General features: G+C 46.2%; 1 protein-coding gene across 1 annotated transcript; it reads right to left on the reverse strand.

Annotated features, from left to right (window-relative positions):
- Window positions 1-553: 553 nt before the first annotated feature.
- On the reverse strand, window positions 554-26,666 carry DSTYK (dual serine/threonine and tyrosine protein kinase). The gene is made up of 13 exons (XM_054087767.1): window positions 26,319-26,666; window positions 19,795-20,180; window positions 13,049-13,712; window positions 10,388-10,662; window positions 9,865-9,948; window positions 8,454-8,630; window positions 7,721-7,850; window positions 7,322-7,478; window positions 6,459-6,591; window positions 6,169-6,282; window positions 5,568-5,682; window positions 4,420-4,554; window positions 554-2,666 (listed from the first exon to the last, which is right to left on the reverse strand). The coding sequence occupies exons 1-13, from the start codon at window positions 26,557-26,559 to the stop codon at window positions 2,479-2,481; spliced, it is 2,799 nt and encodes a 932-aa protein (XP_053943742.1). The 5' UTR covers window positions 26,560-26,666; the 3' UTR covers window positions 554-2,478.
- Between the last annotated feature and the right edge of the window lie 1,106 nt (window positions 26,667-27,772).

The raw sequence follows: 27,772 nt of genomic DNA on the forward strand, positions 1-27,772 counted from the left end.
CTTTATGCAGCAGCATTCACCTGACTGGGACAGCGGGTTTGTGTCCAGGTGGACCATAGGAGCCACTCCAGCACCCACTTACACACAATGCACAAATAACTACATTAAAACATCCCATAACAAACTTTTGGGGGATCAGGGCAGCTTATCTAGGATGATAGCATGTGCTCAGGTGGGACGCACAGCACCAGGCTCAGATGGGCTGGAGTTCAGGACCACTTCCAGCTCGCGCTCTGTGGAATCTGTAATAACCTAAAATTTTGCCTTGATTCCCTGGCTCTGGGGTGTAGGGAAAAACATTTATTTGAAGTTAAACTGAGTGTGTGAAGTATTTCAGAAAAAGCTGGAGCAGGCAAGCTTTATATGGAAAAACACAATGCAGATAAACAGCTATACAGAGTTTGGGAAAACCTGCAGCTCTGCAACACCACATGTGCAATAAGATCGAAGGAAAAGGAGACAGCGAGGTAGCTACAAAGAGTGATAAAAAGGCACCAGGAAAGAGCCTGGAGATGGTGACAGAGAAAGAGCAATAAAAGCCATTTCTGGAATTCCATACACAGAGCCTTCAATTTTATTCATACATTTATTATTTACACAAGCCACCTCTATTAATCGCAAGAGACTGACCTTGACTCTCCTGGTTGTAAATACAGTTACTAACCACCACGCACAGTGGAGCAGAGTTAATACTGTTAGTGTCATCGGCAGTGCGAGCGTGCGCCGAGGCAGTGGAACACCTGACAATTCTACTTTGGAAAAGTATTCGTTCTCTCACGTGGGTGCTTCTCGGCGGCTGCGCTTTCAGCTGGCGAGGCTACAGTGGTTTAGAACCATTCTGTTTATGCCATCACAGACCAGAACAATGCCCACACATGCAGGTAAGTAAAAAAAAAAAAGTCTTTTTTTTTTTACATATATATATATAAAACACACACATGAATTCTGTTTATTGCACAAAGGAAGATTTAAACTAAACTAATACTGCAGGGTTAGGTATCCCTTTCCTTTGTTCAAGCTGTTTAACAGACAGACTAGGGGTTGTAATGTGATGTCTACTAGCCAATAAATTCCAGCAACATGGTGCAGTAATTCCACATGCCTACACTCTTCTGGACGCAGCATGTTATCTTTCCTGGGAAACAAAGCCATGGCGTGCCCAGCCCCTGCGGCTGGGAGGAACCGTAAACCCAGGGAGAACTTGCCAACTCAGTACTTCTTCATGTAGTAAACCAAGGTGCTTTTTCTACTCCCCCCTCCACCCCACATTAAGATCGACACACCTCGTCCCAGAAATGCAAAGGCCAAGGGGGAAAGGATTCTTTCCAGCAGCCCTCTTGGCGAGGGCAGCAGAACCACCCCAGCCCCAAACCTTCCTGGCGAAGGATTCCCTCCCCCCATTTTTAATTCTTTTCAACACAGCTAAATTTGAGATCCTCGAGTGAAACAATGAACGGACATAGCCAAAAAGCTACAGGAGAAGAACAAACGACCTGTTTTCCCTCGAGTATGCTTTCACCAAGCACGTGACTTTAAAAAAGCTTAAGAAACCTTGTTTTTTAAAACAGTTCGTCTGTCATAGCACAATTTAAAACTGTCATTGCCTTTACAACTAATCCAACCCCCAAATTTAATTAAAATGAATTGGCATTTTCCCCATGGACAGTCATTAATTGTAATGACTTTGTTTCGCTATTACAATACATAATCTCTGAGCACTCTTCCATTTTACCATTAACTATTATGAAGCAAAACTACCAGGAAAGAAAAGAGCTCGTTTACAGAATTAAGAGGTGAAGGGTACACAAGAGATAAATAGCTTATAACTTGGGGTATTTGCACTGCAGTAGAACAGTAGGTAAACCCCCTTAAGTAAAACATGGAAGCTTTGCTTCTCTCAATGTAAACATTTTGAGTGTTGCAAGAAGCTAACACAGATAAATGATCCTGGCTTCTAAACGCTTTCTAGCCTAGAGCCTCTGCTTTCTCTTTCCTTTCCGACCACACCGTGATTAGTGTGACTCAAGAAGGGATTGGGATAGTTGTATGGAAAGCCACCTGGGACCCTCAGTTAACGGGAAGAGCTTTCACTTTACCAAGTAAAGACTGTCGTGATCAACTCCTAGCAACACAGACGCTACCTGGAACATGCAAGATTCTTTTCTTTGATTGGTGTTTGTGTGGGACTGGCAAAAAAACCCCTTTTAGTTCAAGGGCGTGGATTTTCTCTTTCATTGGCACAGCTCCGTAATAAAGGTGCAGCAGGGTAACTACTATGGACAGGATGTACCGGGGGAGACTTCTCTGGCTGCTGCGCAGGATGGAACCTCCTCGAGGTCTCACCTTGACAAACAGTCTTCTGGTTGCTATTTCCTGTCCCACTCAGGATAACCAGAAAGAGCTACACCTGAAGAAACCATCTGCAGAGTTAGGGGTTCAGAACTCTCCCACCATTAAAAATTCTCCCATGCTTCCTTTTCAAGTAGAGTCATCCAGACCTTTATTTGGGTGCTCAGAGCTTGACTTGCAGAGCCTGTTCATGATCCCCTGCAGCATAGGCTGAACAATCCCCAAGAGAGGGCGCTGGGAGGAGTCTCCATCCCAGCAGGCTTCCATCAGCTGCCAGCATTCTTCATCAAACACCGCAAGACGCTCCGGACGAACTCCTGGAAAATGGAGAGAGACCTGATTACCATCAGTACACCTCAAATCAGAGAGAATCACAGAATCACCAAGGTCAGAAAAGACCTCTAAGATCATCTAGCCCAGCTGCCATCCCAACACCTCTGTGCCAACTAAACCATGTCCCCCAGTGCCACAGCCACACAGTTTTTGAACCCCTCCAGGGATGGAGACTCCACCACTGCCTCTGCCAGGGCTTCACCACTGTTTCAGTAAAGAAATTGTTCCTAATATCCAATCTAAATCTCCCCTGGCACAACTTGAGACCATTTCCTCTCATCCTATCACCAGTCTCACTTCTTGGGAGAAGGGCCCAGCACCCACCTCACCACAACCTCCTTTCCAGGAGCTGCAGAGAGCGATGAGGTGTCCCCTCAGCCTCCTCTTCTCCAGGATAAACAGCCCCAGGGCCCTCAGCTGAAGTGACCCAAGTGGACTCACTGGGGTCTAATGCTCTTGATAAAGGCACACGTTTCAGCAACACTGCAGAGACATCTCTGGAGTTGTCTCCAGAGACATCTCTGTATGACTCCAGCATCACTGGAGTCACTCAGGACTCTGGCTCATCCAGAGGATGGGCCAATACAATCACTGGAGCCTCCTCTTTACAACTATTTGGGAGCAAAATGAGTGCTGTCCCCTATAAGGAAACAGGTCTCTTCCACCTCCACTTTTAACGGTGCCCTTAGGAGCAAGTTTAACATGAAAACAAGCAGCAAGTGAAGCCTCTGACCAAATACAGGACTCACTCATCTGAGTTAATCTTTTTCACATGAGAAGGGGAGAGATTATATGGACAGAAACTAAGGGCACAGAGTAGTAAAGCATTCCAATGCTGTGACGCAGCTTGGAGGATTAAGCTCCTACTAAACACGGTATACTAAACCTACACCGGCATAACAGTAAGAGTTGGGATTGTTCAGCCTGGAGAAGACTCAAGGGAGACCTCAGAGCAGCTTCCAGTACTGAAAGGGGCTCCAGGAAAGCTGGGGAGGGGCTCCTGATCAGGGAGGGCAGGGAGACAAAGAGGGGAAACAGTTTCCAGCTGCAAGAGGGGAGATTGAGGCGAGATCTTAGGGAGAAACATTTTCCTGCAAGAGTGGGGAGGCCCTGGCCCAGGATGCCCAGAGCAGTGGTAGTTGCCCCATCCCTGGAGGTGTTCAAGGCCAGGTTGGATGGGGCTTTGTGCAACCTGATCCAGTGGGAGGTGCGTTGGAACAAGATGGGCTTTGAGATCCCTTCCAATCCAAACTGTTCTATGATTCTAATAAGTTCATATTTTGTAGAAAAACTACTGGTGTACTTGACTCAACATCCAGTCCATCACTGACACTTCCCCAGCGTGTTACTCATTAAGCACTCTAATACAGAGATCTTCCCGGCCTTCAGAAATTGCAAGGGATTAAACATTCTTTAGGGGATCACGCCTGGTTGGTTTTGGGGTCTGGTTTACATCGTAAGTGCTGTACTATTCCATGTGGTTTTAGCGGTGTGCCAGCACAGCACCCATGCAAGGAGGTGGTTAACTCTGAGATTTTTTCTATCCCTGCTCATTTCAGTCAGGTTTTCAGTCAAGTGTGTCCAGCTTAACTAGATAAATGTTACTCTTCAGACAGTCAATGACAATACAACTTGTATTTTTAGCTTTCATTTATAAAAGAGTAAAAACTGATTTCCTCATCTCCTCTCCATTTTACTTAAGTATCAACCAAGAAAGTTCAAATAAGCCTTTTATACCTCTTCTCACATTGTTCCAAAGGTGATCTTTGCTTGCACATCTCTCAAAAGCTTCTGGTAACTTCACATGTCCTGAGCAGATGTACCAAAACAGAATTCCAAACGCATAAACATCCACTGAGTTATCGTACTTTCCTGTGACAAAAATACATTTGATCAGCAGGACAAACATAACTGGAAACCGAGCAGTCTGAGAACTAATTTCAGTGTTCCACTTCCTCAAACTAAAACCACAACTTCATTTCCAGAGGGCAAGGCCAGTAATGTATCAGGAACCGCTGCCAAGAGTGGAGGGATAACGTCTCAGACCTTCCAGATCTCAGAGAATTTATACACTGAACCCATCCCAGCAGTTCCCGAGCTGAGGTTCATGGGCCACTGCAGGTGCTCAGCTGTACTTCAGAGACTTAAACACCAACACTAAGACTACCAGTTCTGTTTGGCTCTACTGCCCAACAGTCTGATGGCACCAAGCCAGAAGTTTGGCAATTACTCATTTATAGCAAGTACATCCATTCAATAAAAGAAGATTGAGCACAGTAAGTGCATAGGGGCTAAGCCAGCACTCACCTCTGTAAGACCAAGGTCTACCCGCTGGTCACGAGTATTTCACTATTAAGAGTGAGAACCACCTGAGTAATATTTTCCCAAGTAAACAAATCAGGTTGCTTCAAATTGATTGCAAACCTGTCAAAGCAGTGGCAGCATCTCAGACCAAAAGGATGCTGATCAGTGTGGTATAGACCTCTAAGTGCTACCATAAGATGCTGGCTCTGGTAAAAAGCTTAGAGAGCACCTGCCAGAAGCACTATGCATGGTAATAATGGCTTGGAAATCTGTATCTATACAAAAAAGAGGCAAAAACTTCAGAGAGCATCCCATGAAAACCAAGTATTTTTAGCTTCTCAATAACTAATAACTTAACTTTCCAATTGCAAGAGTATTAGTCATTTCAAAGCTTATGAATCCCACAGTTCTCTCTCAAGTAAATAAAGACTTAAGACTGACACTTAAAATAAAGGAAAAAAATACTGTAAGCAGGTAGCCTTCTGATTTATTTTTATTCATAAGCAAGCGGAGCTATTAATTCAAAGTAACAGCCTTCAGAATTCAAGTCAGACAGTAGTGGATTCAGTCAACAAGCATACCTGTAAAGAGCTCAGGAGCCATATGAATGGGTGTGCCTACAATACTGCCAGACATCATGGCTTCTGGTTTGCAGAACCCCAAGTCAGTGATTTTGGCTCGATTCTTTTTGTCAAGCTGTAGAAGAGTTCATACACAGGCAGCTGATAACCATACTTCTCAGTTCTAGCACTGCATTTTAATATAAAGGCTTTAAACTCCGATTAGGTTTGAAAGGTTGGGCATTTGCTCCCAAAGCTTCCCCGATTACTTGGCTGCTCCTGGACATTTATTTAGTCAGGCTCAGTAACAGGCATGCCCTCACTTGTCTTCCACACAGAGGGTGTGGCTGGGGCTTAACAGAACTGGGAATTGGAAGCCCTGTTCGTAGCTCAAGCTCTCTACGTTCAAGAGAAGTCACTCTGCTGCTCCCTCTCCCCTAGGCTTTTTGCCTGAAAATGAGTTCAGGAAGCCTCACTGCACAGCTACTTTCGACTAATAATACCACAAGTTAAACGATCCTGTATGCAGAAAGCTATTATTTCACTTAAATTATGCTTGTCTCTCCCACTAAAAGGGCTTTATAAGACTTCAGGATTAGCCAGACACAAGAGTTTTCCTTACCAAGACATTTTTAAGTTTGATATCCCGGTGCACAAGTCCCTGACTGTGAAGATAACGGATTCCTTCGACTACATCCAAGGCAATCTGTAATCGTGTTTCTAATTCTAGCCCAGCCTGAAGAATACACAAAGAGTTAATTCCTACAAGTGGAAGTTACTTTTGCTTGTTTTTTCCGTGGTTTTGCTAAGTAATTCTAGCTTCGTTTTACAGATTAATAACAAAATCTACATCTAAATATCTAAAGTATATACAAAAAAACATAAACACACGCACACACAGATTTCTGTCACCTTTAGTCCTGTATAGAGGTCTCTGTGCAACCGTTCCATTATGAGTAAGACAGCAATGCTGGAGCCTCCTCCATAGCCATAATCAATCACAGAACCATGGAGATGTACGAGACGCTCATGCGACTGCAGAGACCTATAGAAAGTTCAGCATAGAGTTGGTGATTTTTCTGTCTTTCCCTCCACTCCAGGCCAAGCCTCACCTTCACCAAGCCTTCCTTTTCCATGGAAGGGAAAAAAAAACAGTGGCTGCAGCTTTGGTACAACAGTGAAATACACCTAAACAGTGAAAACTCACAGTTCTGAGGACCAATATACCAATATGGCCCGGTACTCTGTCAAGCTGAGCCTCAAAAGTGTCCAGCGTAGAGGAATCCACCACTTCCCTTGGGAGATGATTCCCACATTTAACTGGGGAAAAACATTCTTCTGGAACCCAATCGGAATCTCCACAGGAGCAATTTATACCCATTACACCTTGTCTTTTCCATGTATCTCCTCAGAAAAAGGGAGTCTCCATCCTCTTGGTAGACACCCTTTAGGTACTAGTACATGGTAATAAGGTCTCCTCTAAGCCTTCTCTTCTCAAGGCTGAAAAAACCTAGTTCTCTCAGCCTTACTTTGTATGGAAGGTTCCCCAGTCCTCTGATCATCTTAGTGGCCCTCCTCTGGACCCTCTCCAGCGTGGCCACATCTTTTTTGTATAGTGGGGATCAAAACTGGGCACAGCACTCATGAGGTCAGGCCACTGATTGCAGGGTAGAACTACAGCAAGGAAGCTTCTGCCAATGCAAAGAGCGTTTTTATTTTGCAGCAGTGAAGTTAAGGAGATGCATGTGGAATGAGAAAAAGCACACAATACACACCTCATATAGTGAAACTCAAGTGCAAGGTCGTTCCAGTGCTTCTCATCTGGAGGAACAACAGATTTCAGGGCACATGGGAAATGCCCACCCCAGCTGTCACACAGATAGACCACGCCGTACTGTCCTCGGCCCAGCTCGCGGCCCAGCTTTGGTTTGCCTGTAAGGTCCAAAATCTGTTAGAACACGTTTATTTCTTCCTATATGCTATCAGGCTGGCAGCCCAGAGCTTTCCATGGGCCAAGAGCTGCACAGCTCAAGGAACTCAGTATGCATCAGATGTAGCTTCACTGAAGTAGTTGAGTGAAAAGCAAAACAGCCCTCCTACTCTTTCACACCCACTGACTGCTCCAGGAGGAGGGAGCAGTAGATAGTTCAGAGAACATCAAGCACAACACTCACCATGTAACAGCACATCCTGGAGGGACCTGCTCTCCAGCGAGAGTCGTGCTAGTCGAGGAGCATGATCTTTCCGCACCTTCAGCCACAAGTCTTCTGTTTTCTCCAGCCTGCCAGAATGGCCATCTTCTAACTAAGAGAGATATCACACATACACTGTAATCCTGCCTGGTTTGAAGCCTTGTGTAAACAAGGCTGAGGGTCCTTGCACAACTGAGGAGAGATCCTACTTAAAGCACAACTAGTTTAAAAACAGGACCTTGTATTCATGGAATCACAGAACAGCTTGGGTGGTTGGAAGGGACCTCGAAGCCTATTCAGTTCCAAACCCTGCCACAGGCAGGGACACTTCCCACTGGATCCAGTTGCTCCAAGCCCCATCCAACCTGGCCTTGAACAACTCCAGGGATGGGGCCACCACTGCTCAGAGCAGCCTGGGCCAGATCATCTTTATGGCCTCCTCTGGACTTGCTCCAGATTCATGTCCTTCCTGCGCTGAGGACTCCAGAGCTGGAGGTGAGGTCTCACCAGAGCAAAGTGGAGGGAGAGAATCCCCTCCCTCAACCTGCTGGTCACACTGCTTTGGATACACTCACATGAGCTCTGGCAGCTCTCCCTACAGAACAGCAGCTTTAGCTAAAAGAGCAGCTCGTGCAGCTATCTCTGCAACTAAAATCCTCTTCTAGTAAGTGGCAATGTACAAAACAAGACCTTCTTAACAGGTCCACACGCTCACCTGCCGCAGAGAAGCTGCAAAAGCCTCATGGGAACTGTTTAGCCTGGTCCGAAACTGGCTGCAAATGCTTTTGGCTAACTTGGATGCACTGAGGCTCTCAATAGCGTCCTGAGCAACTTTCCTCTTCCAGTCACTGGTGATGGCCGGTGGGCTGACCCATGTAATCCGCTGGATTATCTAGGAAAACAGATAACAGAATTAAGACACTAGTACAAAAAAAAGAAAGCAAAGGGTCAGTCAGTGTGCTCTAGGCTGCGTAGATACCTTGAAATACAGAATTAGGCTGAATTACCTTGCAGTAACTACTAACGATTCAGAGATCTTGGTGACAGTATCGTTGTACACACACAGAGATTTGATTTTTTTTCCAACTATCTGCTTGATTCGTTCCAAAAAGCCAACCATTCTTTCACATCTGACCAAGAACAGAGTTAGACACCCCCTCCTCTGGAAAACCAAACAGTTGTGGTGCCATCTGAGGGCTGCTCCAGGCCCCCAGCTCCCTCATCAGGCTGCAGACACGGCTGTAGCTGTGACAGAACAAGTGGATCGGGTAGAACTTCAGAAAGTTTTGAACTGCACCAAAGCTCACAACAGAACATGCTGTTCTCAGCTCATCAGCAGAAAGAACAGGCAGCAAAAGCAGTAACCCAGAGACTCTGGAAGAGTGAAAAACTGCCAAAAGCTACAGATGGACACGCTGTCCAGGTATGGAAATCCCAGGTGGTGGTATGCACCACATCCCTTGAATTGCTGGGTTATTAAGATGTCTGCCCCACCCTTCATAAGCCACCAGAGAAATTCATCTGCTGCACACCCAGTCTGGATCCTTCCCCTAGGCTGGAGGAGGAATCTGAAGGTTTGTTACCACTCGGTCTGCACTTGCACCTATTTGGGAAAAACTATTCCACCCACGCATCCATCCAAGGAAACCAAAGAAAGAAGGCAGTAATGGTCACTAACAGCTCAGAGCAGGAACTTCAGAGAAACACACGCCTTAACAGACAGACAGATAAAACAAAGACCTGAGGTCTGCTCTGGAGGGAGAAGAGTGAATTGACTTGAAACAATATACGCTGCAAAACAACCAAGCAACCCACCCACTAGAAACCCCTAAACCCAAACATCCAACCAGTTACCAGAAACAAAGGCCAAAAGTTTCAAAATGCTGATCATCACCCCTTTGCCATTTCAGAACAGAAAGAGCACACTAAAGGGTGTTAAATGTAATATTAGCATCCCCAGGGATAAATTATACACACGGCCCTAGTGCTGAGTGGGGAAGCAATAGCTTTATAACGCACGTGCTAAGAGAAAACCAAGAGGGCAGCTGCAATTCACATTCTTTGCTCCAAGAACATTTTACTATATGGGGACATGTCCTAGAAGGAAGTGATAAAGATGCCCATACCTGTTTGATCTGTTCCCACAGCATCCTGGTTACTGTTGAGCCAGAATGGAAAGTGACTTCAACATGATAGGCTGCATTTAGTATCTGGAAAGTAAGGGAAGGATGAAAGTACAGAAGCTTCACAAGCTAGCGTCACTATAAAATTTGCTAGACTCTGAAAATGAAAAAGAGGACGCTACATGGGATATTCCATTAATCTCTTGATTCAATTAATTTATTGTGCTGAACTCACAGCTGTTTCGATGCTGTCCTTTGGTTACCTATCATAGAATCCCTAGGCTGGAAAAGAACTTTGAGATCATCCAGTCCAACCGCACCTGTCCACAGATTTAGGAAGGATAAGTACTAGGCCTTCAAGTGCCTGTTCCCCAGTTTTAGTACCTCCCTTAATGGCACCAAACCCCCACAAACTCCAGATCCACATTCCTCTGATTTCACTGAGCACCTAAGTCCCTTGCTACCCTTGCTAGGTCAGGATAAAGACAATTAAGATGATTCTAGACAGCCATTTAAGCCACCATACCTGTTTGAGATAATTGCTTGTGATGTGTACAGAAACATCCTTTGACTTCTCCAAACTCCTTGCAGGATGTACTGAAACCTCCCAAGACTCCTCCAGGCTCTTCAGACATCTCTCCAGAGTCCCTACAAAGCTTTCTCGCAGATAGTCCACCGAACTAATTAACTTGTTGGCAACTGCTTGGTTTAATCGAGAAATAATCAGTTCCTGAATTTGCTTAATACAACACTTTATGTCCTTGGAACTAACAGGTTCTCCATTCTCAGGAATGATGATATCTGTGCAGAAGAAAAGAAAAAGGCATCTTTTGTATTCCACAAACCATTGCTGCAACAACAGCTACTGAGAGCTGCTCAGCATTTTGCAAATGAGCTACAGCCCCAGTCCAGCCAGCTTCTGCTCCATATGCTCTTCTGCTCCTCCAGAGGTTCATTGCTTTAGACCTGGATGATTTATTCTGAAGCCAAGTTTAAGTCATACAAAGAAACAAGAAGAATACAAACGGTGACTATTGCAAAGGATTAATTCTTTGCTAGTCTGCATGCCTGATGCTACAATGCCAGTTTTACAGCACTCCCAAACCCATTCCCTACATATTCTGAGTCATTTGGTCTCTGATAGAAAGTACTAAAGCATTAGAGCAGCTCCAGAATGCACATCTGGTAGTGCAGCTTCAGGGAAGCTAAAAGTCCCATCTCACTATGGTGAAAAATATTCTGATGTTTGCTTCCATTCACCAGTGCTGGAACTCACGGGATACTCTAACATCTGATAGATCCTATACGAGCACTTTGTAGCTAGGTTCAGTTGGACAGTGATGACAACTACCATCTCAAAAACCCAAAGGCAGAAGCACAAAGCTGTCTTTCTGTCTAAGGAAACAGAGGTCAGGAAATTCCTCCAGTCCATGCTGCAATCCATAAGCACTGCTGGGTGCTGAGTGTTAGGAAGAAAGTGATGCAACAGCTACACCGGCTACTGGGAATTTTCCTGCTACCTTGAAAAGGTTGGTTACCACTTGGTATTTTTAAGCAAACATTAAGCAATCGCTGCTCACGCACCGTAAGTGCTCCCAGCAGCACTAAAGTACTGGCAGGAGCTGAAGACTTGGTCTCTGGATTTTGGCCAACAGTCTCCCCTACGTAAAACAAATCCAGCCATCGGCAGATGGCATTAGCTCCTCAAAACAACATCTTCCTCCTTTTATGATACAGCTTCAAATACTGATAGCCAACAAGATGCTCACTCTGATATCATACACACACGCACACATTTTCTGCAGAAGGTTTATCTTGTGCTGCTCCCAAACAATCTTTTACACGTACAGAATCCTTAACTCAGGTACTCCAGCTCTGTGAAGAGCGGGACAGGCAGAGTACAGGAGTTATTATCTGTCCTGGTAATGAAGAAATAGTAGCCCTAAACAGGCAGAATTCTCACGCTCACTAAACCCCGAACGTATGCTGGTTTATTGAGTTTTTCTGCAGCATGCAAATAGTTTCAAGTTGCAATTAAAGCAAGCTCTTTACAAGGATTCCGTTTTGCATGGGCACTTCAAAGCAAATATGTTGAGAAACAGGAAAGGTCTCATCCATTTCCCACCTGCAAAAGCAAAAAGATCCAGATCCTACCCCGCAAGATTAAACATAATCCACCATCTCTCCACTTCGTCCCAGCAGATAACACTGCAGTTTAAAGCTGGGAGAAAGCAAATCAAGACAAATTTATCTAGAGATTTGTCCTCTCTCATGCCTCAGAAGAGCACTCAATTCACCAAAAATAATTTCTTCTAAACCAACAGCCTAGAGTTATTTCTGATTTTGTTCTAAAGAGAAAAAATCTTTCCCTGTCAGCCCAATGAACTGCATTTCCTCAGAACAGAGACGATTGTTAGAGTAAACCTCTGCTTGGCAAGCAGAGAAGAGAGCTGTGGAGTATCAACCCACAGATCTTCACTTTGATGTCTATGACAGACCACGCATTCCAGCAGACAGAATCTGGATAGCCTCTCACCTCGCACAGTTTACACATCCTTCTGTACAATTCCAGCTTGTGTTTTCCTGGAAGTTTTGGTACTAGAAGATGCAGTGAGAATTCCCACATTTCCTAAACACACACCAAATGCCAAGCGTTGGCCTCAGGAGCACAATCTGCTGTGTTGTTTTAGAAGGAAAGCCTCACCTACCCTGAAGGATTCCATTTTAGGAGGTTCTATATCCAAAAGTCTTAGGCAAGCCTCTCTCAGACAAAGAAATCAAGCAGAAAGTACAAATCAAGCCTTCACCACTAAAACTTGAAGAGCTTTTTCTCTTAGGACAGGCTTATTCCCAAGACATTTGCTCAGGCAAAGCTGAAAGTTATTTTCTTTGGCAGAATAGGGAATTAAAGCAGAGAAGTAAAATACCTGAAAGCAGCAAGCTCTTACAGGGGGAAGTCTGATAAATATACAAACTTAATACATTCATGCCTCTCATTTAAGGACAGTGCTTCTTACCCAGGAGAAGCTACAGAAAAATCCTTTGTGTATTATTCTGAATTTTCTTGCAAAGCCTATAGCGTAAACTGCCATCCAACCGCCCCTTAGCAGACAGCAAATATTACTCTGTCACTCTTCTTTAAAGCCCCTAACCTCTTCATTCCCACTGCTTTCCTGCCCTTCCCTACCTTTGAATTCCATATTAGCAGCATCCTCCAGGAGCTCCTCTTTCATATTGCTAAGAGTCTCTATGATCATGTCCTTCATCTCCTCTTGTTTGCGGTTGGCAATGTTCATCAGAGACTCATAGAGCTCATTCTCCTTCTTGCGGGTGTACTCCAGCCTCTTGGGGGTGATCTGCAGGTCCCGCTGCATGTCGAAAGCCTGATTGATGAAGATGTTCAGGCAGCGGCAGTGCAGCTCATTCAAACTGGTAGCTGCTTCCACAAGATGCTTCTGAAGCACCTGTCTGGAAAAAGTGCTTAGGAGACGGAGCTTCTCAAACTGCTCTACCAGCATGCTTTGGGCATCGCCGTCAGGCCCAGGCGCCCCACAGATGCAGTGGTTGGAACTCAGGTACTCCAAGTCCATCAGCTGGCTGTAAAGGGAAGACTTTTCATTATCAGTTTTAGGAGGAGAGATCAGTTCAATCCCTGACTCCGGCACTTTGAAGAAGAAAATAGGCAAAGAGAATTTCTCTTTGATTTCACGCAGTTCGTTCTCATCTGATGAGGAAAGTTCAGCCTCGCTGATGGCAAAGATGACAACGGGTAAGACTTGGTTCACGTACTCTCCCAAGGTGGCTTCAGCAGGCTGGAATCCACGACATGGTGCCACCACAACATCCACTTCCTAGCGAATGAGGAAGTAAAAGAAAAAAAAGGTTGGTACAGATCCCTTTAAAAACAACATATGCAAACCCATACTAACTCCCTCAAAGTTCAAAACCAGAAACATTCAGACGCTCTGGAACAGTTATAGTCTCTCACATAAGGCATCACACTTGAGGATGCAGCCTACCCACAAAGCTGATGACAGCCCTCTTGCAAGGGCGTGGCTAGAGAGGGATTAGTGCCTGCTGACTCCAAATCTCTATTTTGTACCAAGTGGCTTTGAGTTTTATCCTAATTCCAAACAAAACGCGGGACACATTGCCCAGGTAAGCACTACCGCAGAGCAGCTATTATTCTTTGGCTTACAGCTGCCCCATTCTGCAATAACCTCTCCCAGCAAACATGCTCTCAGCCTCCCATTGACCAGACCTGCAGCTTTTTGGGAGAGATTCATGCTGTCAGTGTGGCTTCCAACAGCAGAAAGTGCTACACCAGCCACTGCTGCCAAAACAAAGGCAGCACAATAATCAGTTCCAAAGAGTTCATAGCCAAAGGACAGACAAGGAGGAACACAAGGTTGTGACAAGCTCAGTTATTACTTTCTTCAAATCCAACTGGTATTTTATTTACTTATTTGTCCACTGGACAGAGCTTCACTGCTTAGGTCATATGCTCTTGTTGACGTCACTTTTTACTAACCCAACTAAAAAGGGACAGTTCTTAAACCTGCTTCCTTCCCTTCCAAGGAAGGAAACAAGATTCACCTTTGGATATGCAAGAACAGTGTTAAAATTGCATATATCGCTCTACTAAAATAAGGAAAGAGAACGACACAGGCTTTGAACTGAAGACAGGGTTGAGGTGCCATCTTCTTGACTCATAACAGAGGGCAATAATTAAGAATTCCTCAATCACTTTTCTCAGATTCTCAGAAGAAAGAAAGGCCTGACCACGTCTCCCAACTGCTCTCAGAGCTACGAGGAAGCCATTCATGCCATAGGACTTCCTGGTAATGAACTCCAACCTGCCTGGTGCACAGGAGGCTGAGCAGCATGGGATGTGCAGCGCTGCAACGTTCACCAGGAGGGATGACTCATACCAGCGACTCTAAACAAAGGAGGAAGCTAGAGCTGTCTCTAGGAGACAGGGAGAAAACCAACACAGACAACCAAATACAGCCTGAGCAACTGGTTCTTCTGTTTCTGTAGAGGCCTCTCAGGCTTCTCCAAAGAGCATTAGCAATGTTTCTTCACCAAGCCCCCCTCTTTTTTTTTTTTAATGTCCTACAGAAGTTTAAGCACTGTCTATGCACCTTCATACTCTCAGGGATCAAGTTTTCTTGTGTGGGGAATACGAATGACTCACACTGGATTCCTAAAATTGTTAAGCTGGTTCTCACCAGGTCACACAGCTTTAAACATGCTGGAATACTCCCGACAGAGCTGTAAGCATGAAACTGCTGCCAAGTAACTTCATGACTATTTTTCTGAACAAAAAGACCCCTTTTAAAATATCAAAGCCTCCCACTTGGCAATCTGAACATCAGGTACAAAAGTATCAGTGACAGCTCTTCCACTTAAAATACGATGCAGAGGTGCTGGCAGCAGCAAGACAAAAAGACAGTTTAAAAAGAATACCATGCAGACACACTATGCACTCATCTACGGACTCAGGCCTGCAATGCCAGGATGGCCACTGCATCCCAAATCCCAGAACAAAAATGAATACCAAGAATCAAGTAGGTCTTGACCTACAGGAAGATAAAGTGGAGTCTCACTAAATGCATCCAGGGACCACTAAGTGTGCCATTTTACTGAGTCAACAGATAATTCCTCATTTCCCAATCAGTTAAAAAGAATCTATTTGCTACATCCCAAGAGGATCTTGTCCTATTTTGCCAGGCTGCGGGCAGTTTAATCACTCTTTGCTTAGTGAACTGAGGTGCTAAGAAGCTAACCCAATTGAGTCAGATTTGTTCCCAAATCCCTACCAAGCAGGCTACAATGGAAGGCCCAGCTCAGCCTTTTTCTAAGCCAATTTGAATATTCTGCCTTCCAAGAACAGCCCGTGAATCCTTGAAGTTACTGCATTTATTGTGCATGATCCGATTTCATTACCCACCTGCTAATCTCAGGTACACGTATAGATTCTATATAGATTCCCTACATTCTACTTAGAACTTTTTTTACACGCAAACCCCAGTTATTCTGAAATCTTGCCAGTTTGTTCCATTTCCATGGGGATCTGACTCAGTTCAGTAAGTCCAATCTAGAGAGAATCCTAGGTAAGAAAACTGAGCTACAACTCTGGTCTCCGAACACCGCTTTCCTTTACAGCTTTGATTTTGGGCAGTGACTCTGAATCCCACTTCATCAGAGAACCTCATTTTACCTTTGCTGGAAGGGCCAGCCCAAGAAAGCCTGTGGTGTGTGCACACTTACGGAACAGTCTGAGAAGCAACGCTCTTTTTCTGCTCATGAACTCTTCCCCTGCAAAAGATATCACTAAGCCAGCAAAACCAGAAACAGAATTGGCTTCACACAGCTGGGAGAGTAATTTCGTGGTGCTGGCATTTTATACCCTCATTCATACCAGCATAAAGGGAGAGAGGAAGGCGACTTCAAGTATTTGAAGCTGATACATGGCAGGAAGACCTCAGCATGGCCCAAAGCAAACTGATACTGTGTGGAAGAGTCCAATGTGAAAGCTTGTCAGTTCTCTCTACCCTTGCCACAACCAAACACATGAAAAATACTCTCAAAGAAGAGATCACGTTTTTCCAAGCTTTAAGCAGAATGTACATTAAAATAATTACCTAATAGGTACTTACCCACATTCTTTGCTCCTTTTAACAACTACTAATTCATATGACCCTAATCACTGCTATAGGACCTGAAGAAATGCAACAATAAGCCCAAACTAAATGAATTCTTCTGCCACAGCTCACAGAACCATCTTGCATTTCTTCATTCGTTTTCCAGATTTGTCAGAGCAGCTGAAAAATCTCTCTTTCCCTGTGAGCCCTGACTAAAACTTTTCAGCCCGAGACTCAGCCACGTGAAGCAGAAAGCAAAACAAAGGCAAGTAAAAGGAAGCTTTCAGCCCTGTCACCCTCCTCCCATTGTGCTGTACCACCGACATGAAAACCAATACTTCAGAGAAGTCCGTTTTGGTTTCCGGGCACAACTGATAAGATGTAGGGAAAGAGCCAACTGTTTACTCCCACAATAAATCTATTAAACTGTCTGTCTGGTTGGATTATTCCCCATGACCTAGATGCATTCCTGTGCAGTGATCCCCAAGGAACAGAGCAACTTTCCCAAAGTTTTTCCTTCCGTGATACTTTACATATAAAAATAACTAGGTTCACGTACCTATTAGCACAAAGTTCTCACAGCAGCCACCCCATGCAAAAGAAATGTTTGGCTCCCTCCTGCTCACCCCCTTTTCTGTGAAACAAGTTTTGATCGAAACATCTTTAAGTAGCAGAAAAGCAAGCGGGATCCCATCCTGGACTGAAGGGGCGCTCCACTGGCCAGTCAATACTGAAAAGTGGTATAAACTTCAGTGGGGTTTATGTCCAAATAAAAAGTAGTTTAGTTAATATTTAGATACCATTAACTTACAAATAAGTTAGCCTTTCTTTACAGGAGTAAAGTCTAATGAGTTTGGATTTAGCAAATGCATCTGCAGCAAGAAACATGACATAGCATTAGGTGCCTGTGCCAAACAGCAGCGCATAAGCCGGTGCCCAGGCCAGCCCAAGAGCCAGGTAGATGCTCAGCCCTGAAAAGTTGCACAGCATCTACAGGTCCTGAAGTCATTGAGCTCCTTTGATGACCACCTTCTCGCAGATAAGCATCCTCACTATAGGGAATGAATGATTTCAAGCAGAAATCCACAAATCTTAATCATGGAGTGGTTTAGGTTGGAAGGGACCTTTAAAGTCCATCCAGTTCCACCCCCTGCCATGGGCAGGGACACCTCCCACTGGATCAGGTTGCTCGAAGCTCCATCCAACCCAGCCTTGAACACCTTCAGGGATGGGGCAGCCACAACTTCTCAGGGCAACCTGGGCTAGTGCCTCACCAAACAGAAATTCTCAACTCCTATAACTGTCTAAGTCCACAATAAGGACCTACAAATGTCTCTTCATACACTAGCAAAGAGTTTGAGTACCTGGAACGTAAGGTTCTCATAAAACACAGTACTACTTATAAGTACTCTGCTGTTGGGAGAAAAATAAACAGACAAAAGTACAGGGATTCTATGTAAAACATGGATTCTAGATAACTGATGGGATAAAACTCAGATTGATTTCTCTTCCTTCTGTCCAAGAGGTACTGAGCTCCTCTAAATTGTTTGGTTACCAGGCAAATCAAAATCCTTTAGATTTGTACTGAATATCATGTTAGCAGCAAGTACACAATTGTTAATAGACTCCAAATTTTGTTTCACAAGTTAAGAAAAAGCAGAAGTTCCTCCAGAGTAGTTTTGTAGGCACGCAACATCGGGTAGCATCCAAAAATCCCCATCCATTATTGCTCCAATGCACATATTCCTCTAGTTTTAGAAGCAGTGCCCATGACTAGCACATATTTAGTTTAAAAACTGTGTTGTCTTGGTGTCTGCTGAGCAGAGCTGGAGAATGCAAAGGAGCTGGAAAGCAGGAAAGTCACAGGTCTCTCCACAGGAAGAGAGTTTCCTTCCCTGGCCCAACTACCTGCTAAAATGCATTGCATTCTCCTATCAGCCTTTCTTCCTTCAGCCTCTTGAATTCATGTAAGGAACTCTTTGAATTAATCTGAAATAGCTGTGATTCATACTCCCTCTCCTTCCACTGGAAGAGCTTTTTATTTCCCTAAACCTTTTCAAATTAATCTGAGTAGCTGTTTTCATCTGAGTGTCCCAAATATAACCAAAGCCAGACAGAGCAAGCTTTGTCGTACGCACCAGAAATCCAAGAGATGGCTGAAAACTGCAGTGTCTGAGCTGGCTCCTATAAAAACGTAACCAAGTAAAAGAAATGTAAAGCTAAAAGCATAGCAAGGCAGGATTTTTACAAGCAGAAGATACAGAACAGGCATTTACTTTGCAGCATCAGCAGCTGATCTGGGGCTCTCTGGGAAAGCAGTGGGTGCCTCACACAGTTTACACAAACACGGCACTGCTGTTCCCTTCCAGGGGATGCTGGAAGGCACAAACGCACTCCAACATAGCATGGACTTGGCTTAAATTCCTCAAAGCATGTTTCAAATTGATGAGGACAGACTAGGTCTTCATTTTCTGCCTACTGACCATCACGTGTCGATTGACATCCAGAAAATAAGTTACCTTACTATCTTACTGTTCAGCTATGAAGTTCAGACTCTTACCCATGTGACAGAGTATATTCTTTACACTTAAGCAACTTATATTTAAGAATTAGTATTAATACTGCCAACACAATGCTCCAGAAGTATTATACTAGAATAACAAAGGCTCGACACAAGATATGAAATGCAATGAGAGCTGATGGAAGCCATAAAAAGCTATGAAATGCAATCCTGACCTTTAAAGGTATTTGCTAAACACCAAACCGCACCACTCACCAGACAGGAACACATTTTATGTACAAGGGAAATCAAAGCAAGATACTAACAATGTTAGAAACGGCATCAAGAACAGACTCCCACCTTCTTGTTCTCAACACCCTCAATTTCCATCGACACCACAGGAATGTAAAAGCCACCCTCACAAATGAAGTCAAGTCATTTTACCAGGTGTTGACATTAAAAAGCTTTTTTCTGACAATAAGCTCTTCAGGACAGAGACAGTAGCTGTCGTACAAGGACAGTACTTTATCAGACTTACACCTGAGTAAGCTTGGCTTCTGGAATGCATGGAAACATTACAGAGCAATGCCAATGCCAAGAGTCAACACTGAAATAAGAGCACACAAGCATGGACAGTGATGTCCGAGTAAAATACTAACACCAGGCTTCTAGTGCCTCTTTAACAAAAATGCCTATGCTTGGGAGTTTACACCACTAGCTTTAATAGGGATGATAAAAGTCATATCTTAAGTTCACTAGGATAACGGTACACGGACCCTTCGTTACCTTTAGTAGTGAGTACGGCAGCATGACCTCCAGCTCTGCTATCTGGTGAGCAGGATCTTCACTGTCCCCACGAATTTCCAAGTCCTCCTCTGGTATTGTGTCCCAGTGCCCTCGGTGGGCTGCCATCATATGGACCAGTTCATACTGCTCAGGCAGCGCTAGGCTAATCCGTGTTTGCGTCCCATGCGTGAAACGGATCCGTCGCCTCTTACAATTCTCCTCACTGCTGATTTTGGTGGTAGGGAGCAGCTTCTCACCCAGCAGAATGTTGAGTAACTGGCATTTGGCGTTACAGTTCTGGCCAAGAATCAGGAGGCAAGGGTGCCAGCTCACAGTTCGCTGGAGGTGCTCTTCCTCATGGCGAGGGAAGGAAATGAAATTCTGCCCTAAAGTTTAGAACAGACTGCATTAGAATAAGTTGGCTGAACAAGTCTCTTCTCTCTAAGCCTGCTGAACGCAAAAGTTCAGACATCACTGCCCCAGAGCCTGCCAAGAAACCCACAGAACACCAAGAATTTGAGTATGTATCCTCAAACTCACGTCAACAATTCAGCATTTCCACTGCACCAAAACAGAGGCCCAGTGGGTCGATCCGCACAAAGCCACAAAGACAATTTGTTACTGCTCTCCCCACCTATTTCACTGGGAAGTGTTTACACAGAGTAAGTCAGTGGAAGACTAAAGGTAAGCCCTAAAAATCAATAAGAAACAGTTGTCAAGGTTTAAACAACCAAAGAGCTAATTTTGCCTTAGGTTAGAACAGGGTCTCCCCTTGCTCCAGAGTTCAAGAAGGCCTAAAGGGCCACTGAGGATAACCCTTCCCAAGTTTTGATGGCTTGGCTGTACAGAACATTCCTGTCACAAAGTAGAAATAAATTCTATCAACTACATATTGGTGACAGTTTCACCCACATGCTTAAAAACACCAAATGCTTTAATCTACCAAGTCCCAAGAGTATCGCTGCACAAGCTTGTGGACTGAAATCCAGCATGGTACACATTAAAGCAGCAAAACTTCCTTTCTAGCCTCAAGGAAAGGCATTCTCACAAAATCGCTTATCTATACAGAGGCAGATGATGAAACCATGTTTGTTGAGACACGGTAGCAGAACTAACAGCCTCTGCCAGCAATTCCCTGTGATGGAAACAACCACAGCATCCAAAGAAACTGCCACGCTTTCCCCAGACTGGACAGAGATGAGCCCAAGGGCAGACACTCTCTGCTAGCAGCCAGGAGGTTCCTGATGCAGTCTGAAGCACAGTAAATGGCTTCTCTCCCTTGATCAAACTAACAGCACACATCTTTCCTAACCTAGACAGCTGGATTCAACAGGCACAGTTTAACAGACATTAATTTTAAGAACATTTAAGCTGCAAAAGGAAATTACTCAATATCTGCATCTTCTTTAGAGCAGCAGGACTCTGTGCATCCATTCTCCTTGCCCATCTTCCATTTGAGGCACTGCAATGTTCCAAGTGTGAGAAGTACAAATGTGGAACCAGCACTAAAAGCAAGATTCAGCCGTATCCCAACTAACCAGTGCACCACCAAGGCACCCAAGTCATGGCAGCAGGTTCAGCCCTGTGTGTGTTTGTCACTGGATGTCTGACAATGACCGCAAGGTCTCCCATCTGTAGTGAGTTGTGCTGTGATGGAGCGATTGCTTATCTCCTGCCCAGCAGAACGTGTATGTCTATCTCTGTACGTCAGAATAAGACACAGGGCAAAACCACTCGCACAGCATTCAAGAGGTGATGCCACTCATCAGAACACGAAGGATTCAAGCTGGGAATATGACCTGTGGGACCTCATGAAAGCTAGATGTAGAACTTGGGTACTGAATAGATGAAGCGATAGCCCCATATCTGTGTGAGCTCCTGACAGAGATTTTGCCATGCATTTCAGCTGCTGTTACACCCCATATCCATAGCCTGCATCACTTGGAGACATGTGATAAACACTTCAAAAACCATGGCTGCAGGGGAGTCCTTAAGTGCATGCATCCTGTTGAGCTCCTCTGGATGAAAGGAAGCCTGTCCAAGAACAAGGACATCTCTCACCAAGACTAGTCTCAAAATTCAGTCAAACACTTGGCAGAAGAATCCTGGTTGAATTTATGACATCTGTAGAAGTCCTGAGCATTTACTCATCCCCTTTTCAAGGAAGACCAACTCCACTCTGTTTCAGTTGTCTTTCTCTTGACTTTTCAAGAATACACGCAGACAACAGTGCCTAAATAAGGCCAAATACTCGTATTCAGAGCAAATACCAACACCTTCCATAGAAATCCTTGTCTGTCTGTGGTGCTGGCAATGACTTGTTGCATGCATTGACCACTACAAGGCTTATGATTAACACTGTTACACCAACCAAGCCTCATTCCACTTCACCACGGGTCTATCAGCACAGCAGTGTTAATCCCAGAGCACAGGTGACACACACAACACACTAACAATGGCAGCTGGTGGAACCTCAGCAGCCCTGATGGTCTGTAGAACCACGCTTCACTTTCTGCTGAACTTGAAGCTTGTTAGCAAGTGCCTTCTCCCATCTATCTGAGGAATTCTTTCACAAGTAGTGTCCTGACCACCTCTCCACACATTATCAAGTCTTAAAATTTATCTTCTTGTGATAGAATCATAGAATCATTAAGGTTGGAAAAGACCTCTAAGGTCATCCCGTCCAACTGTCAGCCCAACACCACCAGGCTGACTAAACCACATCCTGAAGTGCTACATCTACATGCTGTTCGAACCCCTTCAGGAATGGAGACTCCACCTCTGCCCTGGGCAGCCTCTGCCAGGGCTTCACTACTCCTTCAGTAAAGAAATTGTTCCTAAGACCCAATTTAAACCTTCCCACAACTTGAGACCATTTTCTCTCATCCTATCCCTCGTTACTTGGGAGCAGAGCCCAGCACCCACCTCACCACAACCTCCTTTCCAGGAGCTGCAGAGAGCAATGAGGTCTCCCCTCAGCCTCCTCTTCTCCAGGCTAAACAGCCGCAGGTCCCTCAGCCGCTCCCAGAACCCCTGGGCTCCAGACCCTTCCCAGCTGTTCCCCTTCTCCAGACATGCTCCAGCCCCTCAATGACCTTCTTGGAATGGGGGGCCCAAAACTGACCACAGGATTCAAGGTGCAGATAACACGCTCTACTGACACACCTAATAGCACAAAAAGAGTCCTGACCCTCTGGGGATCACAGCAGTATAAGCAGAGTGGTCACATTTTAACCAGGATATAAATCCTCAGTCAACAGAGCACCATGATGAAAACTCCTCTAAACCCTCTGGTTAATACATTCACTCCTATGAAATACATTTATGCACGGAGTCATTAGGCTACCAAGCCTCGGCCTTCCCCCCAGCACACACTCACAATACCACCTCAGCTGCTGACCACAATCTGGAGATGCTGTGGACCCCTGAACAAGCAGCACAGCTCAGTTTACAGCACTTTCTGAAATAAAGCAAAAAAAAAATCAAGTTCCCAGGTCAAAGAGTTCAAATTATTTCAAGAACAGAACACAGAAAATAACTACAATTAGCAGAAAGTGGCATTGCTTGGTTTTTTTTCCTTAGTGTCTTTACATTTTAGTAAAATCTGCTACCGAGACCGTAATTAAGATTTTCTCTTTACAGAAAGCCCGTACAAACCCCACCAGTTAACAGCACCGAGAATCAAAAGCGGTCAGACCTGTGAAGCTACAGTATCGTCACAGTATTTTAACAAATCGTTCTCAAAAGCCTATTCATGACAAAGCAGACCTAGAGAACAGACAACATTTTGTTGAATGCTTCAGAAATGCAAACGGTGCAAACAAGACTTTCTCCCTCCCCTCAAACAGTAGCTGGAAGGCAATTATTTTCCCCTTGAAGTTGTTTTACTTATACGACTATGAGGACTAAGTCCTGGTGCTGAAGCCACAGAGGGAACATTTGGTCCACGATGCCGCTTTATGGGTAAACGTTGCCTTTTAAGCTGAGGCTGGGATGTATACATTCGCCCCTTCAAGTACCCAACTCTCGGATGACCCAGCTCATTGGAAAAGTCAGTGGCTGCTACTCGGCTTAGTGGATTCTTAGAAGTGGCTTTGCACGGAGTAAACTAGGCTGCGCTTTCTGCTGCTTGACCTATGTTGATCCAAAGGGCAGTCACCCTCCAATAGCTGCATGGGTGTCTTGGAAGCAAACCCCTTCACATGCATTTTGCTTCTAAGACATTTAAATGTACTTTCATAGAATTATTAAGGTTGGAAAAGCCTTCTAAATTCATCCCGTCCAACCATCAGCCCAACCCCACCATGCTGACTAAACCACGTCCTGAAGTGCCACGTTTACAAGCTTTTTGAACCCCTTCAGGGATGGAGACTCCACCACTGCCCTGGGCAGCCTCTGCCAGGGCTTCACCACTCTTTCAGTAAAGAAATTTTTCCTAATATCCAATCTAAACCTCCTCTGGCACAACTTGAGGCCATTTCCTCTAGTGGTCAGGAGAAGAGCCCAGCACCCACCTCACTCCAACCTCCTTTCCAGGAACTACAGAGGTTTTCCCCACTCCCCATCTTCTCCAGGCTAAACAGCCTCAGGTCCCTCAGCTACTCTTACCAAGTCCTGCTCTTCATCCTCTCCCTTCCTCTGTCCTAACTCCCCTCAACACCACCACCACAAATCCCCACCTCCTAACAGGGAGCAGATTTATTCCCTTGGTCTGTGCCCCACCTGGAACATGACACCACTTCACTGGTTTGAACATTATCAATTTAAGTGCTATTTTTCAGAACAGTAAATGTTATACAACCTTTGCAGCCTGAAATCCTGAGCCAAGAGCCTACACTGTTATTACTGTTCGCATGAACAAGCTCTAAAGCAGCCAGCCTTTCCCTGATTCTCAAGGGCCACTTGGTAACACATCCAGCAGCTAAGTCAGACTGCGTCAAGGTCGGTGTTTGAAAAATAGGTTTTAAGCGCTCTGTATTAGAAACAACAGGCAGGATATTTGGTGAAACCCATATCCTGTGAATATTTAATTGATGATGCATCCACAAAGCGCTACAAGCAGACTTTGAGATGCAATCGCATTTGAGTAGCAATGCTCTTCAAGAAGTAGTAATGCTCTTCAAGAAGCAGCCAAGCAGAAGAGCAACTTCTACCATTCAAAGAGCCATGAGATCCACAGAAAACGAGTGAAACCAACTGGTTCCTACTTCTCACAAGTCACAAAAGACATAAACAAACAGAGAAACCTTATTTTTACAGTTATTCATTTTCAGTCCAAGAGTTGACATGGAACACTACATTTTTCTACGCAAACTGACAGACAATCCCAATAACGCTTCAATTTTTTAATCAGAATTGTAAGCATAAGACAGGCATGAACAAGTATCTTGGACAAGTAGCCGACAGAGATGACTCATGAGCTGTTTGGAAATGAATAAAGACGATCTTTATATACATTTAATGTCATGCTAAACTACTCTTCTGGGCTGTTTGGAAACGAATAAAGAAGATCTTTATATGCATTTAATGTCACACTTAACTATTCTCACAAGACAGTCTTATGGAAAAGTTCTGCACATGGCAGGAGGGCTCCTACCCCAGCAATGTTTGTCAACAGTGACAGATGAGGAGAAAGCTGATGAATGAAGCCCGGTGCTATTCCAAAGAGCGCCAGGACAAATGCACTGTGAGCACACCAGTCCCACAAGCCACCCGCATCATCTTAACCCCACCCTGCAGGGGTCTGGGAGGTGCAGGGTGGGGGTTAGGAAGATGCGTAGAGGACCTCATGTCCCCTACAGCCCCCACTTCACCCCACAAAGCCTCTCACACCCCCAAAACACCTCAGGTCTCATAGAACCATAGAAGCCCACCCAGTCCCACCTCTGCCATGGGCAGGGACGCCTCCCACTGGAACAGGGGCTCCAAGACCCATTCAACCTGGCCATGAACATCTCCAGGGATGGGGCAGCCACCGCTGCTCTGGGCAACCTGTTGCTCCCCACACCCCATCTACCTCCCCCCATTCAGGGCCCCCCAGCCTTCCTCAGCAGGACCCTTCACTCCCCACAGCCCACTCAAACAACCCAACCCTTCCAAGGCCCCAGCTCCCCCCAGAGCCCTGACCTTCCCAGATCCCCCATCCTTCCCACAGCCTCAACCTTCCCAGACCTCCAAGTTCTCCCCAGATGCCCAACCCCAACCTTCCCAGAGCCCCCAGTTCTCCCCACAGCACCAACCCCAACCTTCCCAGAGCCCCCAGCTCTCCCCACAGCCCCAACTCCAACGTTCCCAGACCCCCAAGTTCTCCCCACATCCCAAACCCCAGCCTTCCGAGACGCCCCCAACCCCTCCCCACAGCCTCAACCTTCCCAGACCCCCAACCTCTCCCCACAGCCCCCCCCCCCCCAACTTCCCAGACTCCCCCAATTCCCCCCACAGCCCCATCCTCAAGCTTGCCAGTCTTCCCCACTCTCCCCACAGCCCCAGCCCCAATTCTCCCAGCCCCCCAGCTCCCCCCTCACCGCCGGCCGCGGGGCCATCGCGGAGGGTCCCGTCCCCCGCGCCGGGCGGTATCTCCTCTCCAGGGGCCGCGGAGGCGAAGGGGTGGACTTGGGAGTACTTGACGTCGCGGAAGAACCTCTTGGTCTCGCGCAGGTTGTGCTGCAGCCTCGCCAGGTGCCGGTTGTAGTGGGCGAAGGAGCGGCACAAGTCGCGGACGGCCCCGCCGGGACCCCGCCACGCAGGGGCCCCGTCGCCCTCCATCTCCTCCGGGTCCGTTCCGCTATGACCTCCCCACCGCGGGGCACACACCGACCCCGCCACACGGTGACCCCAACCCGGCTCTCCCGGCCGGAGAGACACGTCTTTTTTTTCCCCCACCCCCCACCCTCCCCTACCCCCGCCGCCGCCGCCGCCGCCTTCCTCGCCTAACCGAGCTGCGCTGCGCGCGACGCGGAACCTTTATCGGGGCGCCGCGGGGCAAAGGGGGAGGAGGCCGGGCGCACCCTGAACGCAAAGCTTGCCGGGAGTTGTAGTCCGAGACGGCGCGGGGTAACGAGGGCGATCGTTTGGACGCAAAGCATGCCGGGAGTTATAGTCCACGGGGCAAAGCGGAAGTACCCATTCTCCAAAAAGCATCTCGGGAGTTGTAGTCCCTGCTGGGACCCACAGTCCCATTAGCCTGACGTGGCTACCGGAGGGGTCTCCGTGCGCAGGGCTGAGCTCCCGCGGATGCCAAACCTGGGCCGGCGGGGAGGGAGGCACAGCGGAGGCTCGGGAGGAGCAAGAGGCCAGTGGAGGCCTCACCTGCAGCCATGCGCGCACCCAGGCAAAGTGTAGAATCATGGAATAATTTGGTTGGAACAGACCTTTGAAATCATCGAGTCCAACTGCACCTGTTCAGCACTGAGTACTTCCTAAGCTCAGTACTGAAGTACTTCCTTCACCCTAAGTACTTCACACACGCGTCTCTTAAACGCCTCCAGGCATGGCGACTCCAGCAGCGCGCTGGGCAGCCTGTGCCAGTCCTGAGAACCCTTTCAGTGAAGAAATTGTTCCCAATTTCCAATCTAAACCTCCCTCATGCAACTTGAGGCCATTTCCTCTTCTCCCATCCATTGCTGTGTGGGAGCAGAGCTCAGCACCCACCTCACCACAACCTCCTTTCCAGGAGCTGCAGAGAGCAATGAGGTCTCCCCTCAGCCTCCTCTTCTCCAGGATAAACAGTCCCAGGTCTCTCAGCAGCTCCCAGAACCCCTGGGCCCCAGACCCTTCCCCAGATCCAATCCCCTCTCTGGATGCGCTCCAGCCCCTCAATGTCTTTCTTGGAATGAGGGACCAAAACTGAACCCAGGATTCGAGGTGTGGCCTCACCAGCACTGAGCGCAGGAGTCGATCCCTTCCCTGCTCCTGCTGGCCACCCCATGGCTGATCCAAGCCAGGATGCTGGTGACCTTTTTGGCCGCCTAGGCCTCTG

Source organism: Cuculus canorus, chromosome 24, assembly GCF_017976375.1.
Source record: "Cuculus canorus isolate bCucCan1 chromosome 24, bCucCan1.pri, whole genome shotgun sequence".
Taxonomy (NCBI): domain Eukaryota; kingdom Metazoa; phylum Chordata; class Aves; order Cuculiformes; family Cuculidae; genus Cuculus; species Cuculus canorus.

Coding starts and splice junctions, on each gene's coding strand:
- DSTYK (XM_054087767.1), bottom strand. CDS start 26,559: ATGGAGGGCGACGGGGCCCCTGCGTGGCGGGGTCCCGGCGGGGCCGTC. Junction 20,181..26,318: donor CGATGGCCCCGCGGCCGGCG/GTGAGGGGGGAG, acceptor TCTAAACTTTAG/GGCAGAATTTCATTTCCTTC. Junction 7,479..7,720: donor CCAGGATGTGCTGTTACATG/GTGAGTGTTGTG, acceptor TGGACCTTACAG/GCAAACCAAAGCTGGGCCGC.